The 17,379-nt window shown below is 36.5% G+C and overlaps 1 protein-coding gene across 3 annotated transcripts in view; it reads left to right on the forward strand.

Moving 5' to 3' along the window:
• Nucleotides 1-409: 409 nt before the first annotated feature.
• POT1 (protection of telomeres 1) overlaps nucleotides 410-17,379 on the forward strand; it is a 61,047-nt gene continuing 44,077 nt past the window's right edge. Inside the window, exons 1-7 of one of the 3 annotated variants that reach the window (XM_038153406.1) lie at nucleotides 410-883; nucleotides 1,505-1,589; nucleotides 5,068-5,201; nucleotides 9,348-9,420; nucleotides 10,752-10,843; nucleotides 14,628-14,738; nucleotides 16,597-16,644. In XM_038153406.1, coding sequence (XP_038009334.1) covers nucleotides 5,079-5,201; nucleotides 9,348-9,420; nucleotides 10,752-10,843; nucleotides 14,628-14,738; nucleotides 16,597-16,644 — 447 coding nt within the window. In that variant the 5' untranslated portion in view covers nucleotides 410-883; nucleotides 1,505-1,589; nucleotides 5,068-5,078. Of the gene's footprint in view, nucleotides 884-1,504; nucleotides 1,590-5,067; nucleotides 5,202-9,347; nucleotides 9,421-10,751; nucleotides 10,844-14,627; nucleotides 14,739-16,596; nucleotides 16,645-17,379 lie in introns of those variants that run through there. The other 2 variants (XM_038153408.1, XM_038153409.1) reach the window with 2 other exon arrangements.

Consider the following 17,379-nt stretch of genomic DNA (forward strand, 5'->3'; position numbering starts at 1 on the left):
TAGCAATGTTTTAAAAAAGTAACTTGAAAAAGAAACAGCAGAAAATGAGAGAAATTAAGAGGAGAAAATCAAGTAAGAAGATCAATTTAAATTACTCTGGAGTGCAATTTGATGTTCCCAAATGATTTCAATTTAATTCACCTATAATGTATAAGCTTTCCATGATTTCACTACACCGTAGCTTTAGTTGCTAAACAGATCTATTTTACGGACATGAAAAAAACAGAACCAGAAGAGAAAACAGAAGAGCATCACTGGGTCCAAACCCGTCCCTGTCCCTGTCCCTGTCCCTGTCCCTGTCCCTGCAGGACGGGTGTGCCCGGCGCCGCCGCTGCGCGTGCGCGCGCAGCCCGGGCATGCGCAATGCGCGGCCGGCGCGCGGGAGGGCGGAAGTGGCGCAGGCGGCGGCGAGGCGGGACAGGGACAGGGACAGGGACTGGGGCTGGGATAGGGGTAGGGACAGGGACAGACACAGACACGGGGACAAACGGGGTGGGCGGCACACGGGGACCGGCGGGTCTGCGGGCTCGGCTTTGCTTCCCTCCGGCCCGGCTTTGCTGCCCTCCGGCCCGCAGCTGCCCTGTGCACAGGCTCTGCTCCGGGAACGCAGTCCCCGCTCCGTGCTCCACGGGTTTAGAAGTTTCTTTCCGGGCACTGAGTAAACGCTGTTGATAATTGTGTTGATGGTCTTGGTTCTAAAGGTCTCGGCTTCTTTTAGCTGGTGGATTGACTTTCTGAAGCGATTGGTTCACACCGTGTGAAGTGTGGGATCTGCAGAGTAGCGCTCTCCTCCTGAGGCCGCTGCTTTGCAGTGCATTGCTGCTTTGTGGAGCTGAAGTACTGTTGAGATAATAATGGCTGTGTAAGAATCCCTTTTCCACAGGTAATGTTTGATTGTAGTCTCTCTTGCACAATGTCAGATAAGTAAGTTTTGATCTGAAAGAAAAGACATTTTGTTTGCTTAAGAAACATAGTTGTATTCTAAGGAAACCAAATATAACCTTGTTCTTAAGAGTAAGAACAGCCAAGGACATACTTTCCAAAAGAGATAAGTGCTCTTCAGCAAGAGCAAGCCGAAACCTTGCAGCTAAGGGAATGTGTCATACTACTGACTTGATCTCTCCTATTTTAGTCAGTCTAACGTGATGTTTTCACCTCTTGAGAATTCTCAAGGAACAAATATATTATACAATCAGATTTTGAAAAAAATTCTAGACAGATTGCACACTTTGTTGACTGATGGTCTTCATTTCATTAAGACTTCTGTATGATAGAAGCTTTGTCTTGTGATGGCAGGTTGGGTTTGTGGTAGTTCTGTACTGCCTATTCTGTTCAAGTGGCAAATGTTCATTTTTGTGACAAAGTGTTGCATAAAATATAGTGGGAATGTATGGCTGGTCTGCACAGGTGTGTGCTTTTATAATGAAACATGACTTATTTCATAATCATTTTAACTTTGGCCAATTAGCCTGAATATTGCACTGACCAGTATTTGTGTTTACAGGGGCTTCAGGTATCTGCCAGTGTGACTGACCACATCAATAAGATGGTGGTGCTCTTGGCTATTCTTCATTCTTCATGAGACTTTGGTGAGGTTTCCTTCAGAAGTCTACATAGTCACGTGTTTTATTCTCTTCTGTTTCCCAAAATGACATTATTCTTTTCATGTAATTTTTGTGTATGACTGAAGTATTTCTTGGTAGTAGAGAAAGGACTAAACTTTCTAGTTAGTAGGCAGAATGTCAAGGATAGGGCAGAGCAGCACATAGGAGTTAAGACCATAGCCATCCTCAGTGTTATATTTCACTTGAGTGGTGCATATTGCATTCTCTCTGGGGTGTAAATTGTAGCTTACATCCTGTATACAGTATGTAGTCTACTTTAAACAATCTACATCCTTTCATATAATTTTTGTTAAAGTTGTGAAGCTCTTTGTTTGCTCACTCTCTGAATTTTTGTCACTTTAGTTACTGGAAGGCAAAAGGTATTTGTAGTTCACACTCTTCTTTCTGCTCCATGTATATGTTGTGTCTCACTCCTCTTCAAGGAGTGTCCCATGCTGCTGTCTGCCTTTCTTGCAGTCTCTGTTGGTTTTGTTTGGGGATGTTTTTTTCAATATCCATCCTTATGTACAGCTCTGTTTACACCATTTGCGAGCTTCTTGGGCTCAAGTTGGAATTATTCCTGTCAGTGCTAGTCAGGCTTTTGAGAGCAGCAAATGTATTTGACAGACTTACTTGCACTGAGTTGCTGTCCAGAAGAGTTGGGAACACCAGAGACGGCACTAGCAATATCTTCATGTGGATTTTGAAAGCCAGTGCTCTATCAGTTTGTTTTGGAATATTTACTTTCATAACTCTTACAACTGGATACTCATATCTTTGGTTTTTAATTGCTGGGAACAAGAATCTGAACGCTTCAGGGATTAGCGGTTAGAACACATGACCTTAGTTTTATACATATAGGAGTTTAAGATCTGTAAAAACATCCCACTTGTTTTCTACTGGAATGTTATTTACAATGCTGCGTGTTGTTAAGACATCTTCATGGGAAAATAAAAAAAACAAACAACAGAAAATCTATTTTTAATTGCTCAAGTAGTGTAAAAGAGAGAAACAGGATAAAAAATAGTTAATCTGTAATGTTGTATATCTCCCTGGCTCATTATACAGTTGCTGGGTGAAGATCAATTTTGCTGATTAACTTTGAAGTTGACTCTTTCTAGGTGGAATAGATCAGCTTCTCAGTCTGCTAGAATAAAGTGGAAAGTAGATACTTTGAACTGAAAAACTGTTTAAATTTTGCAGTTGCTCTTTTCACTAGAGACTTGAAGTCCTAGTAAGCTAATGACAATGCTGTCGTGCTGTGTTTGAAAACATACAGATAAAGGCATTGTTTTTAGCCTCATTTAGAAACATCTTACAGAAGTTCTAACTTTTAATACCTCACTAGTCAAAGCAGGAACAGCATCTGCACCTTTGTAGCAGGCTTTTACTTCTGCTTCAGCTCAAGCAGAAATTGAAACCTGTCTGGTACTGTACCTCCCAGCTCTGTGCTCCTCCCAGCTCTGTACCTCCCTGTCTGGTGCTGTACCTCTGTGCTGTGACAGGTTGACCCTGGCTGGAAGCCAGGTGCCTGCCAAAGCTGCGCTTATCTTCCCCTAAGGAGAGCAGGGAAGAGAAAATACAACTAAAAACTTGCACGTTAAGACAGGGAGATCACTCACCGTTTACATGGACAAAAGAGACTCAAACAAAATAATTTAACTTACTGGTCATCAAACCAAGGTAGGATAATGACAAATAAGAACAAATCTAAAGACCTTTCCCCCACCTCTCCCATTTGCTGGGCTTAGCTCCTCTCCAATTTCTCTACCAGTTTCTCCCCCTGAGCAGTGCAGGGGACAGAGAATGGGGATTGTGGTCAGTTCATAATGCTTCATTTCTGCCTCCTTCCTCCTCATGTGAGTTGGAAACTAGGAAAAAACAAAAGCTAGTCACCCTACATGTGCCATTGCAGCTGAGACATCCTCAAACCAAAGTATTTTATTGATATGTCACGAGTGACTGACTTCTTGCTTATATCTGTTAGACAAGAATAACAGCACTGGGGACTTGGCTGTAAATGGGGAAGGAGAAAGGAGGGTTGCTCACAACAAGAGAAATAGTCACGAGGTATTAGTGAAGTCTGATGTCTTTGGATACTGGAATAACAAGAAGGTGGTTTTTTGATTTTTCTGAAGAATAGGGTACTTTTTCTCTCTGCACCTTTATGTGTTGAGTTATGTTTGTAACTTATGATTCACTGGCCTTTCCATTTCACAATAATTTCCCAATTTAATTGTAACTGAATATTTTGTAGGAATTCAGTCTGCAGAGCGCTGCAAAAGCTCTTTTGAACTGTAGCTGAAATGTAGTTTAAGCTTTTACTGAGAAGATTACCAAGTTTTTGTGTCCATTCAAAACTATAGGAAATACTTTCCTGTTCTTTATTGTCATATAAAAATTGCTAAAACTGTTTGAAATTAGGGCTATAACACTGCCATCTGGATTTTCAGAGCACAGAAATTATTTTTTGCTTAGTTTATTGACACTTACTGCAAACAGAGGATTGATAATGTTGCAGCTTTTTTTAGATGCCCACTTGAAATAAAAATTATACTGCAAAGGCAAAGATACTCCCAGAAGAAATGAGATGACAATGTAATGAGAAAATACAGCAGTAGCTACTTATTGCTAGATCATTTTTTTCTATTTCTCTTATGGGTAACTTCACTGCAATAGACTACTCTTCCTCTCCCCTGTTCTCAGCATTATAACACTGTCACTAGTAATTTATTTAATTGACTTTTGTTACAGTGAGGGCAGAGCATAGATGACACAGTCATACATTTCTTACCTTGTTCCAAATGCCTTCCATGCTTAGCATCTGTAGATACCCATCTTATTTTCTTTATTATTTTTTCTTTACTTGATTCATTGATGAATTTTTTTCAATCTTTACATAAGCATATGTTGTTCATTTTAAGTTAAAATGAAGAATGTTTTAATTTCTTGCAGTCAAATTTCCTTATAGGGAAAAAACTGAATATGGGCTGTTTGTCCATGACCTTGTGCTGGGGAAGGAGTGATTCTAGTCTTTGCATGGTTTTTATCTGTATTTCTGTACATAAAATATTATATCTGTACATAAAATATTAACACTGTTTACATTACCGTTTAACATTTATATGTATTTCTATTTATTTATATGTAAGGTAATACTTTATTGCCATTTATGGTGTTTTGGAATGTTTGAAAAATCGAGCAATTTTGATGGTTGTCTATTGCCAAGGAAATGTTGCTTTCTTCTTTCTGTGTATGATACTAAGAGATGAGGCTAATCTCTCTGAAAATTCTTAGTTTTACATAATTAATAATATAATTAAATAATAAAATAATAAAATAATTAAACAGTGTGATTATGAAATAGGTAAATATTCCCCTTCTGAGTAATATGCAACTTCTATTAACTCTTAATTTGTACAAAATGAGGAGCTTCAGGACTCTTTTCATCATTTTTGTTTAGATAAAACAGCTATGCCTGTTCAATTGCTGAAGATCACTGAAGGACAATCTGAGACTCCACTACCAAGCCATTTGCAGAAGGAGGATTTAAAACATTTGCAAGAAGGGTGTGATCATACCAACAAATACATTCAGGTAAACTGACCAGTAAAAAAAATTTTGCCTTGCTTTGAAATAGCTCCTGTTACATTAGCAAGGTGCTTTCGTGTTCCATCTCGCTTGGTGACTTTCTGCAACTGTGTGTCTTTGTGTTCATCTGTTGCATATCTTTAAGCAGTGAAAAATTATGACCTTCTTGAACTTCATGGCATGTTGCTATTACCTTCATTGATTCAGTCCTGTCCCTTTCTCTTATGTTATCAGACTAAAATTTTGTAGGAGTTTCTCTTTTCAGAGTTTAGAAGCTGTGGACCAATTTACAAACACATTAATATGCAGAATGTTTTGCTGAAAATGGAGGCAGTGGGGGAGGTTAAGTGGTATTTTGTTGAAATAGTAATTAGCACCCCAATCCTGTTAAAGATCAGATTTCAGAGTAACTAAAAAACTTCTAAAGTAGCTCTCCTTTTATATGAAATTATGCAATATCCAGTTTTATGAAAAGTATTGTTTTTAGCTAGACGCAGTTAGTCTTTTTTATCATTACCAAGTGTGCACTTATATTTGACAGTAATCCCAAATGTATTTCAGATTGGAAGTACAATCCTGCTATACTAGTGAAATGCAGAAATAACCTTTTTCATGCCTAAAACAAGTATTCTTTGTAAAATGCAGCATCAATTCTTGAGTGTATTCTTATTCTATCCTGTTTAACTTTGTTTTGTCTGTGGCTCTGAGAATCATTTTAGGCATCCCTGATGCTTATGTATCAGGAAATCAGCATAAACCCAGGTTTTCTTTCAATCTGTTAATTAAAACAAAGGGAATTAAGGAAATTTTGGTTCTGTAGAAAACCTAAGTTGTCTTGAATCCTTCAAAAAATGGCATGAACATTTTAAAAATATGAGCTGAACTGATCTAATGCTTTTTCTGTATCTGAAAGAAACATTTTTGCTAGTACAGCTGTATATTCTCGGTTCCAAATCTAGTGCTTATATGACCTTGTGATTGAGTCCATTTATGAGAAGGAAACCGGCAGAAGACCATCCATATTGCTGGAGAGAGGATAATTTTCTGCTGCTGTCACTCTGCACTGGATCATTGTGGTGTCAGATTGATGCCAGGAGTGGTGCACTTCGGTGTAGTGAAGGAGCAGAGCTGCCCTGTTTGGAAGCAGGCAGCAGTTGAGTGGTGTAGGAGGTGATTTGATTGAGAATGATTCAGCCTCCCTCAGGTCCTGTAAAGGAACAAATGGAAATGTCAATAGCCACTGCTGCTAGCAAACAGGGTTTATTCCTCAGGGGGTAGTTTACTGCCCCTGTTCACCTGCACGATACATAGACTTTCCTGCTTTTGAAGAGCTGTGTCTGCAAGCAGCCCTGACATGGAAGAACAGGCATTCTTGTTCTGAAGAAAATGGTGAAGGAGACAAAAATGCATTGTAGATTAGAAAATGTTTCTGCAAAAATATATGTTTCCATTCGTAAAGCAGAGCAATTACTACCAGACTATGATTTAAAGCATATATGCAGTGCCATAGCTGATTCTGAAAAGGAAAGGGCATAGAATGTCTTTCTCAGACTTCTGCCTTATGTTAAGAGAACTTCATGCTGCTGCTGACATGGATTAGTAGGTGACTAAAACAGCTTGGCATAAGCAGCACAACTGGAGAGCTGATAAAGCTGGTGCTAATGCACCATTAAATGTGAAGGAAAATCTGGTTCTGCAGGCTGAGCTTGAAGTGAACCTTAGAATGCACTGATGTTAGGTTATCTTAGCGGGGGCACACTGTCACTCTAGACCTGCCAAAATAGGGATCAGGTCCTGCTTTGACAAGGAGGGAAGGACAGAAGAGGATTTTTATGGAATGTGTTCAGGGAAAAGCAACAAAAACATTTGTGATGCTTCTGTCTGACTTGTGTGCCTCAGTCCTTTCATTCTTCTGCGCATTTATCTTCCTGGCACCTCTTTGAAAACGGCAAAGTTTCAAATTTGTGGAAAAACAGCGCAAGCAATGTTTGCACCTCCTCAGTCATCATTTCTGTTTACTAAACATGATGCCTTCTCCTATTAGTTCCTCATTCTCTTCATTTTGCTGTGGCAAATCTGAACCAAACCTTAAAATCAGCTGCCAAATCAGCTATAGAACCAAACTGAGGGACTGAGGCCCTATAAGGAAGGAGACACATGCAGCAGAAGAATTGCATATGGTGGGTTTGAGAGTGCATCTAGTGAGATATGGAATGTCGAGGATTTTGGAAAAACCCTTTTGGAAGAAGTTTGCTTCTGAGCTCAATAAGCAGTGCACAATTTTTGAGGGAAGAACCAATTTGAGCAGGTTTTCTAAGGTAGGTTCTTTTGAAGTTTGGAGCTCAAGAGTTTCAGGCATGTGGAGAAGGCAGTGGGGCAGTATGAGGAAATGAGTAGTAGCTGGGGAACGGACCTATACTAACACCTACTATAATGTAGGTGTTTGGGATACAAAGGAAAGTGGAGGGGCCAGAACATTATAGCAAAGAATGTGGTCCCAGAATTTGAAAACTCTTTGGAAGATACTGGGATGTAAAAGGAAAAATGAAAAATAAAGATAGTCACAAAGCAGCCAGTATCACATCAATGAATTTCACTTCTAAATAGTGTGCTGGCGCAGATCGAAATTTCTTACTAAGAAGAAAATACATATGTAAATGTTGAGTGTTCCTGAGGTGACTGTTTCATTGCAAAGACTTTATTACAAGAAAAATTCTGTAGTCTTTTATTTATCTGCGAATACAATTCAAGACAATCTCAGCAAGAACAATTATATATATATATATATATATATATATATAGTGAAATTTTAAACAAAGTTGTAAGTTTGGAAACAAGTGAGAAACCTTTCTTTTTTTAACAGGTAAGTTCCTGCTTTTCACAGACAAGACTAATGCACTTTGTTAAGAGATTAAATAATCAAATTATTTTGGAAATCAGCATTTATAAATAATGTTGAGATTTTGTGGAGTGGTATTATTTCTTTATAAAACAGATAGTAAAATCTTGTTGAATTTGATTTGGATTACTCCTCAGCACGTTGTAGGACAAATTTTACTCTGGAAGACCTCTGGGGTAACAATTCCATGCTGCATATTTTATCTTGATTTGGTTTAAGAAGCATTTGCTGGCATTTAAGCCAAGTTTCCCACTGAATATGTATACTGTAAAATCCATGTGATTTACCTGACTGTCCTCTTAATGTTGCATTTATAGACATACTACCATACTCTCTTTTTGCAAGAAACCTTTTGGTCTATTTTTGTGGTGTTTGTGTAATTTTTTAAGCATTTTACCGAGTCTGTTTTCAATAATTTTATTTTTCTTTATTGAACCAATTTCTGTGGCTTTATCGTTGAGAAGGTTACAGTGCTCTATCTGCCATACTGTGAAAGAATACACTTGACTGACATTTTTGGTGCTGTTGATGATACCATCTTTCTAACTACATGTGTAGATTCTGAAGAGATGTTAATATCACTGAAGTTGCTGATTTTTGCTTCATTGTAACTCCAGCATTACAATAAAAAAGAGTATTCTGAATTAATTGTTAAATCGTAGGATCTTTTAGAGCATTTGCATTATTGCCAAATGATTAGGACACAACAGTTTCAAACCTTTGTAATAATCTTCTCACAGCTGTATTTTTTTTCACAGAAGGTTTTTTATCTTCATATACATCTTATATGTTGACTGAGATTTTGTTCTCATATTTATGTTGTAATCCTTTGCCAATATTTTTGGAGAAATTGCTGTATCTTTTAAGATTTTGACCACTGCCTCTTCGGATGCCTTTCAGCTCTTATGCTAAAACTCTGTAGTCTTTTTTGGTATTTTTGTAACTAATAAAAGTTACATGTATAGTTCCATAGCTACTGTTCTGTTGTTGAAGTTCATCATCTAGTCGGTGGCATCTAAATAGTATTGACATGTAATACTTCCTTTGTTATATCTCAAGAATGTTGCTTTTTATTGCTGTCCATAGCAGGTGGTTTTTCTTTTTTTTGTTAAGAATGTTAATGGCAATTTATGCTTGTTTCATAAATTCTGCCTTTTTTATCTTACAGATGTTTCAGCTGTTGTCAGTATTGAAGTAACTTAGAGGCATACAGTCTTAGTTCACAACTTTTCTTTTTTTTTTTTGCTTTGTAGGGAATAGTTACTCTTTCCTACCCATTAACAAAACTCAGAGATGGAACAGACTTTTTCAAGATTGTTATTCAAGGTACTACATTTAAGTATACATTTTAAATTTATGGTACTACATCAGTAGTTCCTGCTTTTGTATAGTGTTCAGTAGAATGTTTGATTTAAAATACTCTCTAAAACTATTCATTTTCTTAAAAAAAAAAGTTTCTCTTAAAGTTATGCCAGGTAAGTTAATGGAAACAATACAGTCTTTATATTTCAGTAGACTTCTTGTTGCATAACTTTTTGAAAGACTGTCCTGGGAATGTACTAGCTATATGTACAGCTTTAATAGTGTATTTTCAAACTGCTTATTATAAGAAGGACCAAGAAAATTGCACACATAATAGTTACCACATAATATAAGTAGCATATACTCTGTAAGGGCACTTTTAATATAGGTCAGTATTTTGAATAGAGCAAAATATTTCTGTTTCATTCTGTTTTAATCATTTAAGAAAAGGAAATTTCACCTGACTACTCAGGTATTTGAATACCAGTAGCTAGATTAGCATTTTGAAAGACCTAAGTTGTTCATCATGACATGAAATGATATGAAAAAGTAATATGTTCCTTTTAAGTCTTAAGCTTATCATCCCCTCCAGTCAGGAAGGTGGAGGAGCTAATTTGTCAGGGGTCTGCTGGATTCAAGGAACTTCCCATTTCCTTCCATTTCATCTCAGCTTATTCCTTACAGTGGCTAGAGAATCACATGTGCTCCCTCTGAGCCTCCTGGGCAGCCAGCCTGGGCTGTGCAGCTTCTGCCTGGTGCTGCTGCCTGTGCCTGGTGCTAGCAGAGGTGAATGGAATTGCTGGGCCTCAGTCCATCTCCCTGTTGGCTCCAGATTTCTCAAAGGGATGCTTAACCTCCCTGAGTCTTGCTGATTTCCCTGACTGTTCAGGAGAGGAGAGCTCATGCACGTTCTCCATAGAAACATAAGTTTGTACATCTAAATTGTTGAAACAGTAAAAAGTAGATAACTCTAAAAATAACACTATGATTTCTGCTTCAGTCTTCCTGGAAGGTATTAATTAATATTTCTATCACCTAGAATATCTTCAGTTTATAATAGATTCTACAATAGGATCTATGTTAATGTGACTGTTAATCCAACACTATATATTGAATTATCCAAGTGGAAATCTTTTTCATTTCTGTTTAATTGTACAGTGGTGTACAACAGACACATTTTAATCCTCTTATGAAGAATATTCTGAGCAATAGACCTTTAGGTAGCACATTTCCTGCTTGTACATTAATTGAAAAATGTTAGACTGTAGATCAACTTGTTTTGTAAATGTTTCCACTGCTGTTTTGTTTTGGAGAAGGTGTAGTGATTGGAAACCTTTTTGCTTTTTGCCCTCCAGATTCGGATAACTTGTGTTCCCGGATCAACAGCATCAATGTTTTAATATATGGAAAAATGGCAGAGGATTGTGCAAAAATTATACACCATGGGGTAAAAAAAACCACCTAAACATATATACATAGAAGTTCATGGTTTAGGAATTGTTTTTCACAGATATATATCAACTTCTTTTCTTGTCTTGGTCTACCTATCCCTAAAATTAGAAATAGTCTGTTCAGTCCCTTCAAATCTATAGTATTTGCTTATGTAAGTTCTTTCTCACACTAATATTGAAATAAAGCAATTCTTTTTATCAATGCTGATTACCTAGCAAGCAAAAGATCATGAATATGGATAATAGAGAAGTCACCCATTTATATTCATATTTTGAATGTTTTGCCATTTGATAAGATATATTTTATAATTAAATTCACTTAAAAGACAGTTACACTAAAAGATTTTTTTTGAAAAATTCAAAACTGTTCATACAGGGCTTTTTTTACTGGCTTGGTGCTGGTGTCTTGCTTTATCTGAGGTAGAAGTTTGTTTTGATTATCTCCAGGTAAAAGACTTAGACAAATCACCCTGTGAGTTAATGAGACAATGTGTTACACTAAAGAAGGAAAACAAGATAAAAACAATTACCTCAGTCTTTTTAGAAGACTGCCTATCAGTTTACTGACATTTCAATATTAGCCAAATATGAAATTGAAATTAGTATATGATGCATTATGAGCTCATATTAGTGCTTTTTCATTTGTGATATGATTTCACATTAAATCATCGAATACTTTGGGCTGGAAGACACCTTTAAAGATCAGCCAGTTACAACCCTCACACCGTAGGGAGGGACATATGGGCAGGGACAGAGTTCACCTCATTAGGTTGCTCCAAAGCCCTATCCAGCCTTACTTGGAACACTTCAAATGATGGGGCATCCACAACTTCTCTGGGCCAATTACAGTCTTTACACAGATTTCTCAATTCCATGTAATTTTCAATTTTGATGGGGAAGCCAGGGTGGAAAGTTCCTGAACTAATTTGCTGAATATGTAAGCTGCAGAATCTTTTTAAATTCAGTGAACAAATCAGTTTTGTCCTGATAAAAATACAAATGTTGAACCGGGCACTGAGCAGCAATTAGAAGATAAAAAGATCATTACTAAAGAGCTGGGTAGGAAACTACAGCCCACAGACAACAACCCTGAGGCAGCCAAGGTGTGCTAGAACCTCAGTTTGTTCTTCCCCAGTCAACTGAACCATCACGGTGCTTCCCTCATGTGTCAAATGGGATTTTAATTTTGGAAGAATATGAGTATGAGGAAAGAATGATTTCTGAAGCTAGCAGAGGTTGAAAAAATGCCCCATTTTTTAGCCATTAAAGAATTACTTCAGTAAGGTCCAGAAGGTAGTGTTTATTTGCTTCATACCATTTCAGATTTTAGAATTTTTAATTTCCATATCATATCTTCCTAAAGTCCAATACTGTAAGAACTTTAGCTAAAGTAGCCAGGGGGAGAAGCTGGCAATTTCAGAAAATGTGAGTGACTATGTTGTCTCCTGAGAGTCTTCTCAATCTGTAACAGAATAGCCATCAGGAAAAATATTTTATTTCCTGTATTTCACACTTTCGGAATGAGGGAAATAGAATTTCTTTTTACCATTTAAAAATGTTGTTTGAATCTCATAATTTATTTATACAATATGCTTCTGTTGACATCAAAATCCACCAATTTAGGTAAATAGCTTTGGCAATTACAAGATCTTCTTAGCTAAAGATGAAATGGAAACTAATCTATTTTGAAAACTAATATAACATTAAATTTCAAAGCAGCATGGAAATATTAGGAAATTTTTTTGCATGTTTAGAAACTGCAAGTCACAACTTATCAGAGTTGACTGTGAATTTGTAAAAAATCTGAGAATATATCTGTTCCTTCTGCCTATAGAACTAGATTTTGAGGTTAGTGCTGTCTTTTTCTCATGGAAATTGCACAGTCCTTTCACAGTTTGAGAGGAGTTGTTTTGTTTTGTTTTTTTTTTTAGTGTGGTGCTACTTATGGCATATATATTACATGAGAGTAATCACTAGTGACCTAATACTACTCAAAAATTTTTTTTCACTTATTATCAGCTTGTTAAAAGGCTGAGTCTGTGTAATTCTGAAGTTCGTTCTGACACAGGAGAGCAAGACTAGAGAAGGTACCTGTACACATCTCCAGTCCTGTCTCAGCAGCCACATTCCAGAATCTTGTGCAGTCTGCCTTCTAATAAAATGCTGAAATGGAAATAATGTATAAGTAAGACGTAGCTTTTTAGATAAAGGGTGATTTTACTGTTGAAGGAACATTCTGGGTAGCATCAGCTAACAGTGAAAAACACATACTAACACCTGATTTCGGCAAAATTCATGGAGTTTCCTGAAGTTATATTTATGTGTTTCTGTAACTGGAAAGAATGAAACAACTTTCATGTATGTTAGTAGGACAGCATGTTAGAGTGCAGAGAATACTGAGTGTTCTAATAGTTTGACGTGTTTTAACTTAGCTATGAGTATGGCTCACTTCTAGGTTTATATATTACTTTTTAGTCAAAGTGTACATTGTGACACTACCTGAAAAGCACCATGCCCTAAGTAGTTTCATTGTGAATTAAACTGTCTGATTAAATTTAATGTTTTCTGCAGAAATTGTTTTCCCCAATGTTTTAATAACTGCATATATCACTGTCATTTCATCTAGAAGCCTTTCTTTTTCTCGAACAAAACATCAAGGTTTTGGATCTTAAATCATTTAGAGTAGCATTGTCAGATTGCTGAAATAGCAAAAAAAGCGCTGTCGTAGTGCAATATTTGCTCTAACTGTCAACTTCAATCAGAAAACTCTTTTTATTTGTTGTAATCAAATAAATACATGAAGAAAAGTTATTCAGTAGAAGTTTATGGAAGTGCTTTTGGTAGAAGCTTGAGTAGAAATAGAATTCCAGGTCTAACATGTTTATTGGAATAGAGCACACTGGCACAGCCCTGCTAAGCAGTTCTGATAGCAAGGGAGCTGACTGTAAAGGAGCTTTTAATCAGCTCTGAAGCTCTGATTACCTAAAGATATTTAATGTATTCTCTATCTTCTCCTCCTTTTTAATTCTTACTTTTTTTTTTCTTTTTCTTTTGGTGAGGTTGCTGCTAAAAACATGAGCTGCTGCTGGGACTTGAATCATGTACCCTTTAAAAACTCTTTTTCTTGTTCATTTTGTGGTGTCTGAGGAACTTTGTACCGAAGTGAAAATAGAGTTACAATTGCTTTCTGTGCCAGAACCTCAGAAGTGATGCCAGAGACATTTTTAAGGTCTCTTTTGCTATCAGAAACTTACCTGTTGATTGACCTACCTGTTTAACCCTTGAGGAAGCTGTTGGTCCAGCCAAAACAGAGTTTATAGGAGAGTTTCTTAAAAGTACAGCTGTAATTCAATGAGAAAGAATCTCTAAGAAGAAATGTTTTATCGCTGCTGGTCTGACATGTGATTTCTTTTCTACCTAAGTTAAGCTAAGGAAGCAGTCAGTTTTTATTGTATTCAAAGAAAAAATATTATTTTGCTTTATTCGGCATGAATCTTCCTCCCTAGGCTTTGTCAAAAATAGTACTCTGTTACAGTAGCATCACTAGTGTGAAAATTTTAGCAGAATTAAAAAGAAAAGCTTTCTGGCATTTGTTGTAAATATAAATTCCATGGGAGATGAACTAAATTGGGAAACTTAAAGACGGTTTTTACAATTTGTTCAGGATTTTTGTTTCTTCAATGTCTTGAGACTTTAGGGTGAAATTTCACATTATATAGTCTTAAAATAGAGCATGTGTTGGAATCTCTATAATTTTCTATTATTGCTCTGTCCCCATAGGAAACCTTCATAGCTGCAGGATTCAAGGTGATAAAATTGCCTGCAGAGAGAGAGCATGCTAGACATGATTGTCACCTGGAAGTGTCTGAAGAAGCTGGATCAACCATTTATGTACGTGGTTGCCCAACTTTTTTATTTTCTTTTTTTTTTCCCTTTTTTTAATTTCCAAAATGCTTACATTTTGCTTTGTGATAGGAAAAAAAACCCAGTAAAATGTATATGAAACTGAAATGGTACAGATTATTTACCATGGTCATCAGGAAACAAGACATGTTTCCTGTGTGTGTGTGTGTGTGTGCGTGTGTGTGTGTGCACATGTAATTTTATAATAGCCCCAACCAAAATTATTTTCCAGGTAAATTTCTACTTGTCATGTGCAAGATTTTGACTATGGCTGACTTTAGATAGATTCCCAGAGCTGTTTAAACTGCTGTTGTACATAATAGGTTTCAATAATGTAGACAAGGTAGAGGGTGTAAGAGTGATTTCAGGTCTAAAATTTTTAGTTTTCTCTGGTCTATGAGTTTGTACTGTTTTAACTCAAATCATTGGTTGTTGCCTTTCAAATACATGGATTGCTGTAATTAAATTTTATACAGAGAATTGTACCCTTTTGTGCTGAGTAAAATATTTTTTATTTTGTACTATTCTCACATTATTTCTGTTTAGTTTTATCTGTATATTTATTGTCTAATTAAATCCTAAATTTAAGAAAAAAACGACTTTTTTTTTTAAATTTCAGAAAGGCACTTTTGTTTTGGAATTGACGTCTATAGGTAACTAGAACTTGCCACACAGCTCAGTGAGAAACAAAATTATTTGAAGTGTTAGTGCAGACTATTTAATGACATTCATTATCTGTTGATGATAATGATGATATATAGCTAGAAATAATATTTTTCATTGAAGATCATGGATAGCGAAACCACCCTGAGTCTGAATAGGTGTGTGTAAGCTGAAAGTGTCTATATTTTAGAAACTACTCCAGGCCTTCACCTGAGTAATGGCAAGACCTCATGACATACAGTCTAATCCCAAAGACACTGTGCAGCTCCCTGAATGCCTGGGTTGTGCTGAAGTGTTTATCTCATCACTGACCGCAGAATGGAGCTTGTGGCACTTTGTTTGGTGACATACATATTGGATGCTTAACATTAATACAAACAAGCAGCCTTGGTGTGTGCTTCACTTCCCCAGTCTTAACTTTTCACTCAGCAGTTTGAAAGTAAACTCAGCTTCAGGAGTGCAGCTGAGGTGGAGAGCAAAGGCAGATCCCTGGCAGGAGTGGGCAGTGCTGAGGCAGGGCACAGCTGTGACACAGGGCTCTGTGTCTGGCAGCCAGGCTGGCCTGTGGCATCGGGATGGTGGCTGAGCCCTGTGTTCCTCACAGAGAGTAGGGGTCTTGGCTTTTCATCAAATCTCCACGATTAGTTCTTTAAAAGACCTTACATTGAAGGTGAGTCTGGCATATAAATAAGGCTCAAAACGCTTAGGATTTGTCTTTAAATAAAATGTATCCCATTCTGGTGAGCTTTTTTCCCCCAAAGGAAAGTAACAAGTCACTGAGAATAGATCTGCTCTAAGCATTGACATGTACATACATCTTTATGTACAAAACCTTAAACGTATTTAAGGTCTTTGTTAAGGAAGTGTAATTTTAAATTTGTGGCCTCCAGCTTTCAAATGCTACTCCATTAATGTGACCTGACATATTCAACTGGGTAGAATTTAGAAAATGTGTGTATTTTTTTGAAGAACCTTTTGTATGAGTGTGAGAGCAGTAAATACTGCTTTCTTTTCTGTAGCTAAAATTTTACTAGATTCAGATATGGTTCAGATATGGCAAAATGTCTGTAGAGGTGGTTTGTATTTCTATAATAGTGTTGTATTTGCTTTACAATTATCACATGTTATATTTTCAGTACCTTCAATTTTTTGATCAGAAAGTTTGTTATTTTTTTCTCCACAGATTTGGCCTAAACCAGGAACAACTGCTGCTTCAGAAACTGCATCTATGGTGAGTTTGTATTTGGGATATTTTTAAATCACATGAGATTAACTGCATATTAATAAGAAGGTGTGGAATTCATTTTTGTTCCTGTTTAATTTATTTCCATACGCTTATCCCAGCAGTCATTTAGCTTTTACTTTTGCCAATAATATACCTGGAACACAAAATAAAATATGCAAGAAGTAGTACATTTTCTATACTTGTAGTATAGTTCCCATCTCAATCTCCAAATGGATTTCATGTTGGTTTAGGAAATTTGAATTAGAAAGGTAACTGTTGGTCTAAATAAGATTGTATGCTTGTGTTGCGAAAAGAAAAAAGGAAATATGAAACTTCCTTTGATTTAAAATCAGACTTCCAATACTGGTCTTAACATTTGTTTTGATTTCTGTTTGGAACAAGCCCTTATGTGTGTGACTTAAAATTCTACAAGAATTTTAAGGTGCTACAAGAAATAGCATTTTAAAGGCAGAGGAACTGGTTTATGAAATTTTAGTGTTCTGTATCGTGATGTTAAAGATTCAGTACCAATGGTGATAGAGCTTGTTTTCTATTTTTATTCACAGTTTCATTTTTTCAGTATAGTACTTGAAAACCTAAGTTATCAATCAGTTTGAGAGAATTCATATTCTTTAAAAGAGTCTAATCAGCAACCTTAAGATGAAGTTAATAGTCCTTAAACTGTAGAAAGTAGCCCTTAATTTCTTTAATTCTCCAGCAGCTGTGGTATTTTAATCAGGA

Source organism: Motacilla alba, chromosome 1A (assembly GCF_015832195.1).
Source record: "Motacilla alba alba isolate MOTALB_02 chromosome 1A, Motacilla_alba_V1.0_pri, whole genome shotgun sequence".
Classification (NCBI taxonomy): domain Eukaryota; kingdom Metazoa; phylum Chordata; class Aves; order Passeriformes; family Motacillidae; genus Motacilla; species Motacilla alba.